This window comes from Haemorhous mexicanus, chromosome 2, assembly GCF_027477595.1.
Source record: "Haemorhous mexicanus isolate bHaeMex1 chromosome 2, bHaeMex1.pri, whole genome shotgun sequence".
In the NCBI taxonomy this organism is placed as follows: Eukaryota; Metazoa; Chordata; class Aves; order Passeriformes; family Fringillidae; genus Haemorhous; species Haemorhous mexicanus.
This window is the reverse complement of record NC_082342.1, coordinates 47979462-47997867: the sequence shown is the minus strand read 5'-3', so window position 1 is coordinate 47997867 and position 18406 is coordinate 47979462. Positions and strand designations below refer to the sequence as shown.

General features: G+C 41.0%; 1 protein-coding gene across 1 annotated transcript in view; it reads left to right on the top strand.

Moving 5' to 3' along the window:
- Window positions 1–18406, top strand: part of ARHGAP20 (Rho GTPase activating protein 20) — a 58252-nt gene that overhangs the window by 20887 nt on the left and 18959 nt on the right. Inside the window, 5 exon segments of the mRNA XM_059838678.1 lie at window positions 6663–6833; window positions 11925–12074; window positions 13895–13936; window positions 14828–14912; window positions 17603–17680. Of these exon segments, the coding sequence (XP_059694661.1) occupies window positions 6663–6833; window positions 11925–12074; window positions 13895–13936; window positions 14828–14912; window positions 17603–17680 (526 nt within the window).

The window sequence follows — 18406 nt, the reverse complement described above, 5'->3', positions numbered from 1 at the left end:
AGCCTCCTTTCTCTTTATGGCCATTCTAGCCTGAGGAGTGATTCTTCAAACCATATGCTTTAATAAGCTGCCAGCATGATAGCAATTAAATTCATCAGGAGCATGAACAGGACTCTCTCCACTGTCCCATGTTCAGGCCCGAGCATGGGCAGCTGTTTTCAGTGTACAAGAAAAGCTCTTCTTTCATTTAGTTTTTCACTCTTCTCCTTTATACAGAATGCAATGATCTGTTTTGTGTAATTAATTTGGGCAAAGTGTCTGGGATGATTTTTTCAAGTTGGCTGTAATGCAGTTCAAGTCACGTCCAGATTGCCATATATGACAAAATTCAATGTGTGTTGAAGTCCTGAAACCTTGACATTGCCCTTTGGTGCACTATAAGGATTGCTGCAAGGTGAGTCAGTACTCACTGTTGAGTTACAGATTTGGTTCGGTTTTTTGTTCCACCTTATCTCACCTTATTTGGTGAGTTCTTGCACACCAAATTGGACCTGTTTGCTTTTAGTTACTTAAAGAATTGTTCTCACTACCTTAGTAAGTTAATTATCTTGAATGCAAAACATTCTCTAGTCACATGATGGATAACATGTCTGAGTGTTAACTGATTTCCAGCAGTAAACCATCTTTCCTTCCAAGCTCCAGTTAGCAGGTCCTGCCCCATTAGCAGAAAAACAAGGAAACCATCTATTAAGCTCCTATTGAAGTTCCTTCTCATAGGACTCTTTAGGAGCTTAAGGATCAGAGTACAAGACAGAAAAAAAGTGCAAACTGTTACCTGATTTCCAATATAAGCTTTATTAAGAAATTGAAGGTACTTACCCTCTAGATCTTGCTTGCTTTTGGGGGTAGCTTTGCTGGTCACAAATGACATGTTTTCCCTGACTGATAATCCATTTTGGCAAAAATCCATAATGTGGGCTGAACTGTAGACATTAGGGTGCAGATTGCTGCTGTTTTCACTAGCCTTGAAAGGATGTGGGTAGCTCCTGCTTCTCTCAGTGGGCTGCTCTAGCCCAAAGCTGTGATTCAGCGATGGTAAAGTAAATACTTTACTGAGAGACACTGAAGTTGAAAGTTCATTTGCTTTATTATTCCTAAAGGATAAATTGCTTATTCTTTAGAGCCATGCAAAACTGGCCTTTGAGGTATACAAAGTAAGTCTGATGTCTCTGAACACTGTGAGGAAGGTTAGCAGATGCTCTGCTTGGTGGCTTCTCTAGCCTGTAGTCAAAACAAGGTTAGATTTATGCTGCAAGCTGCAAGCTCTACGCCTGTAGGCAGATCCTCTTCAGTGTCTTCATAAATGACTTGGACACAGGACTTGAAGTTACACTTACATCATTTTGCTGATGACACCAAACTGGGAGGAACTGTTGCCTCCCTGGAAGGCAGAGAGGCCCTGCAGAGAGACGTAGGCAAATTAGAGACATGGGCAGTCACCAGCTGCATGAAGTTTAACATGGGCAAGCACTGGATTTTGCACCTGGGATGGGGCAGCTGTGAATGTATGGACTGACTGGGGAGTGAGACACTGGAAGGCAGCCCAGGAGAAAGGGATCTGGGAGTTCTGGTCAGTGACGAGTTGAATATGAGTTAGTAGTGCCCTGGCAGCCAGTAGGGCCAAGCATGTCCTGGGGTGCATCAAAAGCAGCATGGGCAGCAGGTCGAGGAAGGGGGATTGTCCTCCTCTACTCCACTTGGGTGAGATCCCACCTGGAGTTCTGTGTCCAGTTCTGGGGTCTTCAGCACAGAAAGAACATGAACCTATTGGAGCCAGGAGAGAAAAGCCATGAAGATTACTAGAAGGATGGAACACCTCTCCTAAGAGGAAAGGTTGACAGAATTGGACCTGTTCAGCTTGGAGAAGAGCTCTGTGGAGACCTTAGAGCAGCCTTCCAGTATCTAAAGGTGGCCTGTAAGATGGGTTTCCTTAAGGGGTGTTAAGATACCCCATGCCTGGAAAGATTCAAGGTCAGGTTGGTCAGGGCTCTGATGTAGAGAGGAAGCTGTCTCTGCTGTTTGCAGACGTGTTGGACTAGAAGACCTTTAAATGTCCCTTCCAATCCCGGCTATTCTATGACTCTGTGATTTGAATGGTTCTCGTGGGTCCCTTCCACCTCAGGATGTTCAATGTTTTTGTGATTGATTGTATGAAAACTGGAAAGAACTTCTGGTCCTTAATTGAGCTTCAGCACCAGTGGAGGCATGCAGGATTTATACCTAGAGTACATATTTGTGAAATGAGTGTAGGCCAAGTTGTTCATTGTAAGAGGAATTTGGAAAGGTATTACAGATGTGTTAGACACACCAAATGCAGCCTCACACGTGGCTGGGCTAGTTCAGGTTTCAGCCTTTTGAACAGCTATCTTTTGACTGGTCTGCTGATGAAAAGGTGAATTTCTCACCTACATCTTGAGAAGGACTTCAGAGGTTAAAAAGAGAAATGGCATTTTATTTCCATAGCTATCAGGCATGCAGAGAGCACTGGTGCTGCATCGTAAGAGGAAATCAACTTCTGTGGCTGCAGAGAGATCATGAGTGGAGGAAAGTTCTGGCAGAGAACAATAACCAAAACAATGGAGTGAGGTTTAGGGTGGAGCATGAGCAGTCTGTGAGAAGGATGTCATGTAGCTGAGATACCTTCAGCAGCTCATTCCAGCTTAGCTTCCTTGGAACAGGTTGCTCCCCTGAGGCATCTTAGAGCTTAATCTAAACCAATGATAGGCTGAAGTCATCATCAGCTGAAGTCAGGGGAAAGCTTCCTATTGGAATAAATGACATTTGGATCATAGATTTAGTAGCCACTTAGCATGAACTGTTCAGCTGTCCTTCAAAACATATTTTCTTTCGTTGTTTTCGCAATAAACCGAGAATAAAGCTGACATCTCCTTTAATACCAAGAATAAACATTTTGTGGGTGATGCCATTCAGCTTTATTGGAAACTCCAAGGAAGCTCTTCAGCTGGAAGAAGTATTTTTTGTGTTTCTGTGGTTTCTGGTAAATACAAGATCAATGAAATGAGCTCTGGTGTTTGCTTTCACACCGAATGCAGCCAGGATGTGTTTTTCAGTATTTGGCTGACTACTGTAAATTTCACCCTCCTATGTTTCACCTACAAAATTGCAGTGGTCTTTTAAATCATAGTGTCTTTTCAAGAGGCACAAAATGACTATTTTGATTAATTTGAAAAATAAGAGGTACAAAAATTTATGTTCTGGAAACATCCAGATAGAAATCTTCAATTATCTTTCTACTAACTTCGTCCAGCACAGTGATTTTAGTCTTTTCCTGAAGAGCTTAAGAATATCTCTGTAGATATCCTCCAATTACAAAATTTTCTACTTAGTTAAAATCTCACATGGAAGTTTCAGACTCCCCAAAATAGTACTCTTAGAAAAAAATGTTCACTTAAGACTAGAGTTTTATAATGGCAATGCCATTGAAACATCAGTGTCAGCCTTGCTTCCTCACAAAATGGATCATGGCTGATTGCTGGCTCTACAGGGTCCCCATCTAACCCCATCTTTCAGGAATCAGTTCACAGTTCCTTCTTCACAAACCTGGATAACAACTTCTTTTTTCTTCCAAAATGGAAAGATGTTACTGTGTGGGTTTTTTCTTGTGCTAATCATAAACTGATTTTTAGGGAAGCACAGGAAAGGCAGAGAGAGCCCTACATCACTGATTTTCATTTTTTTTTATACCGCAAATCATGTTGACCTGACTTTTGTCTAATTTTATTGAAAGGAATTTTCAAAGAGTCAGTATTTACGTACTTAGCACTTTTTCAGAATTAGACCCATCTAATGGCCAGAAAAATCATTGAGCCATTAAAAACTGAACTGCAAAAATACTTCTCTCATATAAATCCCCATGCCTGAGGATATTGCTGATCTGCATTTTCAATGTAACAACACTTGGGTTTCATTCATGTCTTGTAACAAAGGAACATTAATTGAGAGGATCAAAAGCCTGCTTTCCAAAAGACATTTTTGTCACTGCTGACATGAATTTCCTCCATGTTCCTTGTTCCTGGGGCGTTAGAATATTCTGGCTAAATTAATGGCTTTGATTTTTTTTTTCCACTTTGAAGTAAATATTGGCACTTTTTTTTTTTTTTTTTAATAAGTCTTATCAGGTAAGATCTAATATTAGTGTATGTAAGACTGCTTGTTAGAGTTCAGCTGACAGATGTGCTTGAAAGGTGCTGGCTCAAAAGACAGTTCAATTTGCTTGACCCTTCTGGCATTACCAAACTTACTACACCTTCATCTGTGTACCACCATGGCAAAGATTTTGCTTAGTTTAATTTGAGGGGCTCCTGGGATTATGAATCATGATGTAGAAAATATATAAATAGGAACAATCAAACAGAATTGCCTATATGGAGACATAAAAGCCAGACCTTATGATTGTAAGAAAGCTCACAGCAGTGTAACGTGAAAAGGGTTTTCCTCACATTTGTTGTTACTGGGTTCAAATACAGGTGAGTGTATTACTGATTTAATCTTTGAGGTAAAAGCCATGCATGGCTTTCATGCAGGTGGACTCATCAACATTCCTGAATTCTGCTTGAGTTTCTGTGCCAAGTGCTAGTGGGGCGTTAATGAATTGGAGTCCCAGTAATCTAACAATCATTGATAAACTGATGAGGTGGCAGTTTCTAGTCCCATGGGAGTGGCAGGGTAGGAGAGGTGCTTGTTGTTCCCCTGGCTCCTGTTGCTGGCCACACAGTGTGTATCTCTGTTATGCTGGACCAAAATTCCTCCCTCTGCTTTAACCTCCGCACCCCTGGACACCCCTTCTGCATAGGAATGACCAAATAACTTGGGTTTGCATTATTCATTCTGTAAGTAATTCCTCTTCTTTCTCTCTTACCTAAAGGGGTAGGTTATGAAAGACAAGATTAAGACACAGTTTAAGACAAAATAAGTTGAGGAATTCTTTTAAAAATGGAAGACTTCCAGCCATAAAGGGGAATCCAAGGCCCTTCCCAGCCGGTAGGGATCCTTGCCAGCTCTTTATACATCAGAGAAAGTGTGTCCTGCTAATGTAGGCCAATCTTAGAGCTTATCCTTTCTCTCCCAGCTGTCAGGATTTCCTAAATAACTTTCTGCATAATCCAGCCACAAGTGTCAAAGAGAGGAGGGTCATGAGTCATCCAGGCTCTAAGAGAGGTACGAGGTTTATGACCTTCTTTGAAGGTTTCCTGTGCTTGCTCTTGTTTTCTTTCATTTCTCCCCCCATTTGTTTCGTGACTTTCCCCATATAAGCTCCATTTCTTCTCCCAGAAAACTCATTAGGTGTTTGTCATCCATTCCAGTGGGACCAGGAATAAACTGGAATTGCAAAGGTGTTCACTTCAGCCTGCCCTTGCCAAGCTGATCCTGCCAAGTGTTAGTTTAATTTTTTAACAAGAGAAATACAAAGTAAATATATTTGAATAAAAATTGAACTGATTTATTTTGCCAGAGGGAAATGGTTCATTTGGAGGCATCTCTTGGAAAAGAAAATAATTGCAAAGTTGGATTTTAAAATAGTGAGTAAAGATACTGATGATACCTGGATTTAATCCAGAAATTCATTATTTAAGGTACAGCAGGGGTATAGGAGACCCAGGTTCAATTCTCTCAGTTTAGTGTGAGAACTTGAGGCCATGCCTCTGGCTTTCCAAGGGAGAGCCTGACCTGCTACAAGCTTCTAGGGAACCCTAGAGAAAGAGTGTCCTCCTCTCAGACCCTCACATTCGTTTTGTTTGGCTCTGTATAAATGGTCATTTGTTACAGCAAGGCTCAGAAAGTAGGGATGTCCTGGCTGGATGAGTAAGCTGACCATCATGCTAGAGAAAATCTATTTCTGCTTCAATAACTGTTCATGTGCTTTATGTAGAACAGTTAGATCAGGAGAGTTTGAGAGAATCATGTCTCCACCCTGTGCTGCAACTTACTCAATACCTCCTTTGAAAAGATCAGTGTCTTCTAGGAGAGAGCCTGGTATTTCCCCCACAGGCTTGGATTAGGATTACCCAGGAGCCTCAGATGAGCATAGCTGTGCTCCAGCCACACAACCAAACCCTGTGGCAGGAGCTTATTCAGTGCTTCTGGTTGTGTGCTGGGAGAGAGAAGGCTGAGCAGCCTTCTCGTGTTGCATCTAGTATGTCCTGTGTCTCTAGCAAGGTTCAGCAACACCTTATATTTGTCATTGTTTCTCAGTCATTTCTGTAAATGGCTTTTAACCCTGAGTATGAGTCCTACTCTGATCAAGGTCAGTGTGCAGTTCTCTGTTCATCATGCATTATGTGTCCTCTCTCTATTTGGAGAGCCTACAGGAGATGAAATATTTTCTCTAAGATTTCAATACACAGGGAAACAAATACAAATAGCAAAAATGGGGAAGACTGTGTCCATATTATTGTCTTTTGCTAAATGCTACAGATTTTACATCTTGGGCTGTAAAGGTTCAGTGAGGACAGTCCCTAACAGATTTTGTGTCAGAATCTGACTGTTGAATTATCCTCTAAGTGCCTCTCACCTTTCAATGAAATGTGGTCAAATAAATTACTTTTTGGCAGCAGGTTTGGGAAGTCACTGCCTGGTTCTCACTCTCAGGCAAGTAGCTGATTTGCTTTCCTTTATTTGGTTTGTTTTATGTCCTTTTGCAGGGAAGGCTGCTTGTCCCCCATCAGCCCAGAGTCATGGCCCCTTGTGCAGTCTTTCATATGCCACAACCGAATGCTCATCCTGGACGGCCACGTGCAGCTGAAGACGAGTCTGCAAACCCAGGAGCGACACCTTTTCCTCTTCACAGACCTTCTGGTTGTTGCCAAGTCCAAGTGAGTAAGGCCCCGCAGGCACTGCTCCTGCAGAGCAGACCTTTTCTTCAGTGGAGCATAGCATGGATTTCCAGAATGCTTTTATAGTTGCAGATCTTCCCTAAATCATAAGGAAACATTTTATTTTAACGTCTCCAGGGACCTTTGAAAGCCTCATAGCCATAGAGGAATTTCAGGATGCAGCATTTTGTGGAAGTATCAGATGTTCTTTGATATATTTCTTGTTTTCTGTTATCTTCTCCATTTTGGGAGTGCAGTGTCACAAAAGACTCATTGGTTGCTCAGCTATGTCCAACGTGCTACCTTCAGCTTCTTGTTTTTGACAGGTCATCTTCAGTCCTGTGGGGTTTGGATAACAGCCCATGATTGTGTTGTAGAGGGATTAGAGGTTTTAACCCTTACCTGGAAGCTGCTTTGATACACACCAGGGATAAGCAGTTGTATAAAAATAGAGATTGCAGGCGGGACTGCGGTGTCTGTCTCTGTAGGTTGTCCTGTGCCAGAAGGAGCATGGGGAAAGGGAAGCCGTGCTGAGCAGTCTGGGTAGTGTTCATGTGTAATCAGGCTTGCTGTTGAGCTCTGATTATTCACTCTACCATTCACAATTAAATCACATTTACAAGCTGTGTCGAGCATGCCAGCTTCATGCGGCATTTGTGGTTTAAGGCAGTTTTAGAGGGTGCTTTCACTTGTTGTTATGGGTTATGGAGAAATAATAATAAAAAATCCTGATGTAGCTTCACTCTCTATTAGGCACTGTGTTGTGGTTTCACAGGGTGGGCAGTCTCAATGTGAATCCTGGGCTTTTGCAACGTGTCGTTTTGCTTAAGCAATTGTTTCAGGGGCTTCTGGGAAAAGCCAGAAGAAGTCTATGTTTTTTCTGTAGAAATCCGAGCTGTGTCTGTTTGAATCACACATAGTAAACATAAGCCCCCCCAGCTGAACTCTCTCACTTGATGTGGTGTGACAACACAGAGGATATTTTACACAAAACATGTTCAGCTATGGGTGGGTGGAGAACATAGGGATGTTTAGGGGAAATCTTGGTGTTCTACCAGCACCAGCAGTAACAGCATTGTTACTGTATTGATTTTTGTTTGTTGCTGGTTTAGGCTGGAATTCACCTCACCTAATTTCAGCTGTAAAGTGAAATACTTGCAACTTACATACGTGTCTGGGTTCTTCTTGCAGTCACTGAGGCAAAACCAGCTCCTTACTGTGGCAGACTCACCTGTGCTGAAAGAGCATTGATAGCTGAGAGTCTCTCTCTCTGTCCACTGGCTTCATTTGGCATGGTCCATAAGCTTAGCTCCTTAGCTGTAGAAGAGTACAGTCAGGAGGGATAAAGCCCCCTCCCTGGTCAGCCTCCCTGCTGAGCACAAGCTGAGTTACAGCCCCTGAGCTGCACATTACTGCAGGTTTGGCTGGGTCCCAGTGGGACTATTTGCATAGGAAAGCACTAGTTGGTGTAACCATACAAAAATCTGGTCCCCAGGGAGTAGTAGCAGCTCCTACAGCATGTGATTTAATGTGGTGAAGAGAAACAATGTTAAAAAAGGTGGAAGAGAACAATTTGTGCTTTTGCATGTGAAAAGGGGGGGTAGCAAGTCTTTGCTAGAAATGGCAAAAATAGTGTTTTGAGTGATTTTACTTCATCTATTTTAAAGAACTAATTGGGATGTTCTCTCTACAGCTGCCCTGTCAGCAATTAAAGCATCAGAGCTGTCACTAATGAATACTACTTAAAAATCAGCATTTTTAAAGCTGTCTCACACTAAGATGCCAATGCTGATTCTTAGAAGGAAAACCCAAGTGTGTGTGTTGCTATGTGGCCGTGACTGTTGACTGCCATTGGCTTTCTAATAGCTGGTACAGAGTCAAAGCAGTAAGACTAGGGCAGAATTAGTGATACAGTTGAATCTGACTTTACTTCAGAATTATTCCTTGTGAATAATTCTGTCTTAAGCAGTTTTTCAGCTTGGGGCATATTAACCCCTAAGGTACCTTTGGTCCAGCTGGCCCTGTGCGGGTGGGAGCTCAGCTGCAGGTGACCAGCCACTGTACAAATGGAGCTCATGTACAATCAGGCTTTGGATGGCCAGCAAATGGGGACAAGCTTTTGCTAAAGAGAACAAGTATCTTGTGACCTCTGAGCTTGCTCAGTAAACTGCTTGTACAGGACTGAGCTCCTGCTTAAAGGCAACAAATTGGCATTACTCCCATAGGAATTCTGAGGGGTAAGTCCTATCCATAACTGGTCCATGTATGACTTTGGACAAGGGGCCTGTGGGTTCATTTTTTTGCTGCTTTCTAAAAATACCTGAAATACAAACTGCTACGGTTTCCTATGATGCATTATACTAGTTTATAAAAAATAAGAATGATACTTACGTGCTGTGCTCCCCTGCTGCCCTGTCCTTCACTACCTTCATGTGGGGGTAAGTCACAAATGAATTTATTGAAAGAGTTTTTCTAACTAAACCAAAGTCAAGTACATAAAATGTTATACTCTTTTTTATGTATTGATTTAGATTTCTTACAGAGAATGTATGTTTTTATTTGGCAGAGTAAATATTTCAAGGATCTGTTAGTTCAATGATGAAGGTGTCTCACATATGTTTTTTTGTGGGAGACACAGAGAAATTGTTTCTTTTTCTCCTTTGTGATGTGCACCTGCATGCATATACGTGCCTTTTAAGGGTATTTCCCTGAAGAGGCTGGACATAGAAATGAATGGCTGAGTTCATACAAGGAATTATGGCAACAGTCTCACAGTAGATCCATAAATGCTTTTGTCAGAGAATTCAGTTAAGGAGATTAGCAAATCTGGAGAGGAATTAATCTCCCATCTGTTATCGGCTGCAAGGTATCCAATTGAAAGCAAAAGGAACTGTGTGTACTCTGCAGAGGTGGCATAACTTGGGGTGTGCCAGTATCTACAGCATTGGTCTTCATGATTTTTCTATAGATTTCAGTTGATTTGGAATCTGCCTGATATTCGCAGTAACATTTGCCAGGAGTCTTCCTTAAAAAAATACAATACTCATTAGATTGTTACTGTACCCGTTTTTTAAATGTTCTGTCATGTTGCTTCCTTAATCAGCAATATATTCATTTCTAAAGGTAATGCTTTGGCATTTTAATAGAAGACACAGGTTTCACAAATGCTAAGAAGCCATGGATTGCATAAAGCACATGGAAGATAGGGGTAAAATTATACTTCAGGTTCTTTAGATGTTAATGGAGGCTACTGTTTCAGCACCTCTGGAAACCAGGCCACTTGCATACTGATGATAGCTGAAAGCTGTGACTAGGCATGGCAAACAGAGAAGAATATACATCAAGCATGACTGGAGAACATGCTCGTGTTTCTGCCAACACCCTGCTGACACCTGCTACTGGCGCTGTAGGGATCTGGCTTTATGGACTGTAAATATTAAAAAATGAAACAGCATGTAGAGTGTTCAATGTACTGGGTAATGGCAAAAGGAAGTTGAGGAGAAAGGGAGGGTCAGCAGATTGATTTGGTGGAGTCAGAGCAGACATCCTTTTATTAATGTCTACGTTAGAATTCACAGCTGTATTATTTTGTAAATCTATGTTTTCACAATTAATTTAATGATCAGTCAGAGTACAGTTATTTTTGTATTCTTGACAGACCTTATTTGTTCCATCATAAACTCATTTGCTAACAAGCATGTTGAAATATGCACCTGTTCTTTAAATTTCTCTTTAATTGGGTAGTAAAATGTAATAAAGAGAGGTGAAATGTTCAGCTGATGAGGAGACACCATAGCCTTAGGTTTGATAAGTACTGATGGTTCTTTTTTAATCTGCCTCTGAATGTGCTACTCTATCCCACCACACCTGTTAGCACAGTGTCAGCTGGAAAACTCAGACCAGCCAGGTTCATCTATGTCCTCTTTAAAGCCACGAGGTTCAAGTGCTTTCATGTTTCAGGCTGAGTTAGTTCAGTCTGTCCCAAATAAAATACCTTGTGAATGAGGCTCATTTCAGAGAAGGTAGTCCATATGTCCCAAAGCCCTAAAAAACTTCTCACCTGGCATATTTATTTATAGAGCACTAATCACCATGGTGCCCAGCACTGTCCCCATCCACATTTGCAACACAGTGGTGAGCTGGTGTGCTCTTGGTTTCAGGGAGGGGACACTTCTCCTCCAGCCTTTCCCTGCTGGCCCAGGAGAACCATAGCTCAGGTAATTCTGCAAGCCTTGAAGTGACTGGCTCTAGCAGTGCTACAGAGCTGGATTGACTTTGGGAGTTTTACTTGTGTCTCATGCAGCACTAGCACTCACTAAACCTACAAATGAAGGACACTTATAAAGAGACATCTATTGGAAGAAAAGAGTTGAAGTTAAAATATGAAATTTTGTACATTTGTCCTTTACTCAGTTGTTTGGTAGCATAAAACATAGGAAGGGCCAAGTTTTTAAAAATTGGGAAGATTATGTCTCTTCCTTGTAGATGAGTAAATATTTTGAAAATGTGCAAGGTCTTGGCTTGTTCTCCAAGTGATGTGTTCCTAAAGCTACCATGTAGAAAGTTTGTGAAGGCTGTGTGGTGACCTGTGCTGTAGTTAGACAAATGGCAATTTTCTGCTTGTTCTTTCTTCAGGTTTGCTTCATTTATCCTGGCCCAGTTGTCACTACTTAAACTCATCATCATTTTTGACCCTGAGATTAAGCAATAGAACTGTATTGTGAATTCCTCAATGGCATTAAAGTCACTGAAAGGAGAGTCAAATACAAGTGGCAACCTTTGCCTCATAGCAAGATTTGAAGAGCAGCTCTAGTCATGGGCAGCTTTCCCCTGAGAAGGGGGATGTCCAGGGATGCCAGAAGCAACCTGTTTATCCCACAAATACAAGATTTGTTGATCCCATTTAAATGAAAAATTGGTATGTTTTTATATTCAACCCAATAAAATATTTTCTTTAACTAAAGCAGAAGTGCTTCTTCTGTCAGCTCCAGTACAAGCCTCACATGTGTCTGAAGAAAGAAAAACTCTAGTTGTTTAATCTGGTGTCTGTGTTTTCATGTGTGTGACACACCTGTGAATTTCCACCTGCAGGTCACACTCTCATTTCAAGCTGAAGTGCCAAGCACGTCTCTGTGAGATGTGGACAGCATTTTGTACAGAAGAAGTGTGTGAAGGCAGCACAGACCCAGACCGGTCCTTTGTTTTGGGCTGGCCCACCACGAACTGTGTGGCAAACTTCAGGTAAGAATTGAGATATATTTTATTTAACAAGTTGTGTAAATGTTTCTAGGCTGACAGGCCATGAGACTATCACAGATTCATTTCAGCACCAGTGAATGTGGGGAGCAGGAACTTGCTGATTCTCAAACCAATTCCTTCTATTGCTCTGAGCAAGCTGCCCTCCATACCTCATCTTTCATCTCACCATTTTAAAAACTGAGAAAATACATGATTTGGCAAAGCACTTTTTTGTGCTGCAAACTTGCTTAGTGGAAATTACCTTTTTTTGGTATAACTTGGCAAATACCTCGACTAAGTAGTAAGATGAACTACAAATATTAAACAGCCAAACTAATGAAAGGATCAAAGACACTCTTATATGACAATTATTAACAGAAGACCATGTATTGGAAGTAGCAGAAAACTTAGAGTGAAATAATGACCGTTGTCCTATTTCTCTTTTTTTATTTCATTGTGCCAGAGAAAATGTCAAAATTCCTCTTAAAGCAGAATCTCTGAATTTTAATATCAAGAAAAAAATTTTGGCTGTCTTTGCAGCATTTACTGTAAGACACATAAGGGCTGTAGAGGTAATTTCAGTGATTAGGATAATTTTAGTCTCAGCAGGAGGGCTCTTTCTTCGCTTTGGATGAGGGAGGGCACCATCCCCCTGAAATCCCAGCTGCTTTGCCTGCGTCTTAGGAATCCCATTTTCTTCTTTATCAGTACAGAGCAAAAGCTGGAGTATTTGGCTTAATTTCTATGTCCCATTGTCCATACCTAAGGACAATGTTGTCTACAAATTGCACTCTCCTGAGCTGGTTGTGCTGTTTGTTTTTTACACGTAATAGTCTTGAAACAGAGATGAAATTTTCTGTTGCTTTTCAGTTGAAACCTTGCCAGAATTTCAGGAGCTTTGCTCTAAAGACAGTGTGTGATCCTTTATAGATTACTGAAAGTAGTTGAATATGAAAGCAATAGCTTCAGTCAAAAACAGCTAGAGATTTACAGAAGTGAAATTATTTGATGTCTGGAGGTAAACAGAAAAATCTTAAGGGCCATGTGTGAGTGCATAGATGTCTGTCCAGCAGAACTGAAACAACCTAATCAGAATCATTTTTTTAACATTATAAAGTGCTTATAAAGAGCATCATTGAGTAGGTTTGTAGTTCCCTAAATGCCTGCTGTGTAAATTTGAAAAACTTGATTTGCAAAAGCGGTAGGAATAGCAGTTACATCTGAGCTAGGATTTAAATCAAGAAAGTTGAAGCAAAATTAGATTAGATTCCTTGAACTGTCATATTATTAGCTATATTTTACTGGACTGCTTTTTATCCTTCTAAGTATACACATGAGATAAAGAGAAATGAGATAAACCTGGAAATGTCCAAAGTTAAACCCTACTAAGTACAGTGAGCTTTTATGTACTTTGTGATGGGGTGATAAAACAAGTAATAAATAGGAATTCGAGTGGAAAGAAATCTGTGTACCTGAGGAAATACCTTTAAACTTTTGAATTAATCTTTTTTTTTTTTAAGTGCCCTCCTCTTCTATTTGGACGTTACTTTCAGAGTTCAACACATTTCCTATGAAATTCACTGGTGAAGCTTTACCTTCTGTGGCAAAAATGGTAACTGGGGCTTTTGATCTCCTTGGCAGGCTTTTCAGCTGACTTTGCAGGGAAGCAGACTTTTCATTCAAATCTGGATAAACCTTTTAGTTTTTGTAGGTATTTATGAAATTGCAATCAAGAGAAGGTCCATTCCATTGTGGTTTGTAGAAGGGCTGTTTTGGTTTTAGAATGGTGGCTGATTTGTCTTGGTTTTCCTTTAATTTTTCAGGTCTGCAGAACAAAAGGAAACATGGCTGTCTGTTTTACAAAGGTACTTTATTATATGGTCCTTAAAGACACTGGGAAGAGTCCTGATCTAGACCAGTGATTCCCAAGCTGTGGTGCTTATGCCATCATGATAGATAAGCTCTTTCAACTATTAAGAAAAAAAAAAAATCTCATGTCTTCTCCCTCAGAAGATGTTGTGTGCTTTATTCAACAATCCCTGTGCTAGTAGGGAATTGCTTCTCTGTGCTCAGCAGAAAACTGGAGCAATTCCTATCACACATTACTCCTTCCCAACACAGCAGCAGGAGCCTCTGCCACCATGGCTCTAGTTGAGCCTGTCTTTCCATGGTGGTGGCATTCAGGCAAGCCCAGCTGAGAAACCTCTGCTCTAACCTGTCTGCTGCTCAAGGCTGGCTGTATTTTGTTCTGAAAAAACATGCCCAGTGCTGGAGGGTTCTGTTTTCTGGTTGCCCAGTTCTTCTGGTTGAGGCTTGTGTCTTTACCTGCTCCTTCAGAGTACCTGGGTTGTCTAAATCATCCTTGCTGGAATGATTTCCAGTTCACTGTTCTCCTGTTCAGTCCTTTGAAGTAGTCTGTACTGATGGAACTGATTCCAGTAGGAGTCTGTAGTGCAGACTCAGGCATCACAATGATGGGTAGTTTTAGCTTGATTTTTTTTTTTTCCATTTCTTTCTTTGCTGCTTACTCTGATTTCTGCAATGAACTTCAGTACAAGAGGGCATTACTGGGGGCCACAGTCAGCCTCCCTTCCAGACACTGCTGGATGCTTTCTTGTCCTCAGAGATCTTTCTACTGCAGTACATCTGCAAACGGTCTCCTTACCAAGTTACTGCTTGATTGCTGTATAAATCTATGTCTTGCTATTTATGTGTGCAATATTAAAAATTAACTTGTTTTGTACTTGTTTTGTCAGTCGAATAAGAGAAGAGAAGGAAAAAGACAATCCTAAAAGCATTCGCCTGACGATAATTGCAAAGGACGTGGGGACTTGTGCATATGTAAGTGTTCTTGAGCTAAAGAGGGCTCTAAATCCACATCACCTAGGAGTGCTAGTCACCTGCAAATCCTTTGGATATTGAGAGGTCTCCTTTGGTTTGCAATCTCATTTAGGGATTCAGCCAGTCTTGGCATAGACAGTCCTGAAATGTTTGTTCCCTGTCTTTAATACACAATTTCTGTTTTAAGGGCAGTGTGCTTAGTAAGAAATACTGGTTCTGGCACATGAGATAAAGACTGTACAGTGTGAAGTCCCAAGAAACACCTCTAGTAGAATTTATACATAAGCATGTCCAGAAATGTCAGTACAATATTCCCTTTTTTTAATTTGCTTATAATACTTATGTAACCCCTCATCTACCTTCATTAAATTCTGCAAAGTTGCAGTTGTTTTGTTGTTTATATTAATCTTAAGTCAGTAAAGTGGTATATAAGAACACCCTGAAATTGCCTTAAGCATGTTAATCATCAAATAATTGATTTTGGTGAATTTATAGGTAAAGACTAGATGGTAAAGGAAGGTCACCCATAGTGTGATTTGTACCTTTTTGACTATATAATTTTTAACCTATTTAAGCTAAATTCTTGTATGTAACCAGTTCCATAGAGATACCCTAGCATTCAGTGATAATCAATCCATTCTTCCTCTGCTTTTTGTAATTTCTTTCTAACTGTGCTTGTGACATCTGTCTTTCAAGCTCAGAATCCTAAGGAGCATGGGCAAGGGCATAAGAAATTTTCACAGAAGTTAGATTTCACTGTAAGTCTTTGCCCAATAATGACTCTCCACTTAGAATTCTATATTTGCATCAATGTAAGCATAAAGGATTCTGCCTTTTTCTTTTTTTTTTTTCCCCCAGAAAATCATTATTAAGGTAAACAATGACAGAATTGCCAGGTTGCTAAGACAAAAGTTAATAAGCAATACTAATAATTGTGACAGTTTAAATGCAGGACTGCAGATCAAGGTCTGCTCAGGTGTAAAAGTCTATAAATCATACATGCACTCAGGTGTTGCAGTCTTGTGCCAGGGTTTGTTGGGGCTTTCTGCAGTGTCTTTCCTACTTAGCTATAATTAGCTCTTGTGCCATATATGGTCTCTTGATACTGACAGTCCTAGGAATGACACTCTGTAGTCTAGATATTATCAGTAATAAAACAGCAGAGGAACAGATGGAAATTTTGTGATGCACATAGTTCTTATGGTGCTGTGGTTCCTGTGCTACAGCAGCTGGAGACACCCAAGAATTATTTCATTTTTGGACAGTAGGGAAGGCTGAACACAAGGCACAAACTATATTCTAGCCAAGAGCAAAACTTATGCAAATGTGCTGACCTACTCCTGAGAGCCGGATGTCATTGCTTCAGGCAAATGTTAAATTTTTTATGGTATGAGCGTTCAGATCTGTCCTGAAGCAAGATACACAGTATTCTCACTACTTTCCTTTCATTGCCATGGCAGCTTGTTACTGCCAGGGTCTTACACAAAGGTACAGCTCAGATATTTTTTAAATGCAAACTGTCAGGAGTTTGTTTCACCTGAACATCTTATGGCCAGCATAAAACTGATGTGCTACAGGGTCAGGGTATTGGAGACTCTCTTGGGACTGGCAGTAAACATCTACATCCCAGCTCTGCTGCCTTCTGTTCTTCAGAGCTGGCCTGGGTGGTTTGTTGCAGTGGGCTTGCCTTGCTTCTGCCAAGGCTTTAGTCTGGCCATGAACCAGCTGCAATCCACAAGCTGTGTAGTCCTGGTGGCAGAGCTAAGCCAGCCTCTAGCAGGGGCTCGGTGACCTGTGCTTGGTGTGTGGGAGTTGGCTGGGAAGCCAGGCCAGCGTGGGTTTGGTGCTGCAAGCATTGGAGCAGCCCATGGAGCTGAGGCAGAGAGCACTGCCCAGCAGGACAGGAGCTCTGGTGCCAGGCAGCAGGTGCTGAAATCTCCCTCTGGAAAGACAGCTGTGGAAAGTGGCACTTTGGCTGACACAGAGCTTGGCACTTGGTGCTGGTCACCGTAGCTGGTTAGAAAGTGGGTCTCTGCTGCTCTGTGCTTTTCCAAACTGCCTTTCAGCAGGTTTTGGAGGATGCTGGAAAGGTCTTGTTTTAACTGGATGGAACATTACCAAGAGGAAGTGCTTCTGGTACTAAGCCAATTCTAGCTTTGAGAAATCTATACTGAATGTGGGAAAGGTTATGGAGATGAACAGCCTGCATACAATACTTTCTTACCACAGAGATATTCAGTTGAAAAGGACAGAAATTAACAATTTATATTTCACTGAAAAAAACTCCCTGAAATGTTTCATTTTTCAAAGGAAACTTCCGTGCTTTTAAATTAATCAAACCATTATGTTTCCCTTATGCAGTGTCTAAAAGTGCAGTTAGTGGTTCTGGCTTCTTGCATATTTTAATGTGGGAGTCTTGTCCCAGTAATTGTAATACTCTCTTCTGATTGAGCTGTTGGGGAAGCAGGAAGCAAATATGGAAAATATGTGACAAAGCAGAGGAATCAAACCTTGGTCTCAGACAGCTGGACCTCTATCTATGTAGTATAATTTATTTATCAAGTAAAATTTTAACAGGATATTCTCATTTTTTCTAACAATGAATTATGCAGAGCTACTGCACTTCAGATACTCTTTGCAAATACAAAATTTTAATGTCACTTTCCCCTTCTCTTTTTTTCTGTTCACAGTCAAAAACCCTAAATGTAACCAATGTTGATACAGCAAATGATGTAATTCTGATGGCCTTGCAGCAGCTGGGAATTAATGTAAGTCCTTGCACCAGTTTTAATGAGTCTTTCTTTGTAGTTACTTTTAACAATCAGATCTTCCCTTGCACTTTTTCCAAGTTTTAGGATATGAACATTATTTAAATCCTTAACATAGTTGTCCAGAGTTGTTGAAATGCAGAAGTGCCTTGTTAACATATAGGCCTCCAGAGATTATCAAGTGCCTTAAAAGTTTTCAGTGAGCCTCTCATCCCTGTAAGAGATCAGTCATGTTTCAAGTTGCTTTTAAATCTCTTTTGCTGGTGCCTAAGAGGAGATATCTTGACACAAGAAGTGAGAGTTTGATAGAGCTCCTTTTGCATGCCTCAGTGTGAACAAGAAGCCCACTGGTCTGCCTGTTAGCTGGTTTCACAGTGTGCAAACATGCATGATCAGCTGTGTCCCCAGATTGCACTGCTCTCAAGTGTCCCAGGCAGGTACTCCAAATATCCATGGACCTTTGGAGTCATGTGATACACTACTGTAACTGCGTGTGTGGAATCTGAATGCACCCAATTTAAACAGTGTCCTGAAACTGTTTTGGAAGAAGGCTTTTACAGAACTTATGATAATTCAGGGTAGTGTACCAGATAGATGCAGTGATCCCTGCTAGATCAAGTCCTGCCTCAGCTGGCTTCCTTTGCCCTAAACCAGACTAGGTAGTGCCTCAGGTGTGGTAGAGGATCAGTGTCAGGAACAAGAATTCTGGCTTCTCACTCTGTTTCA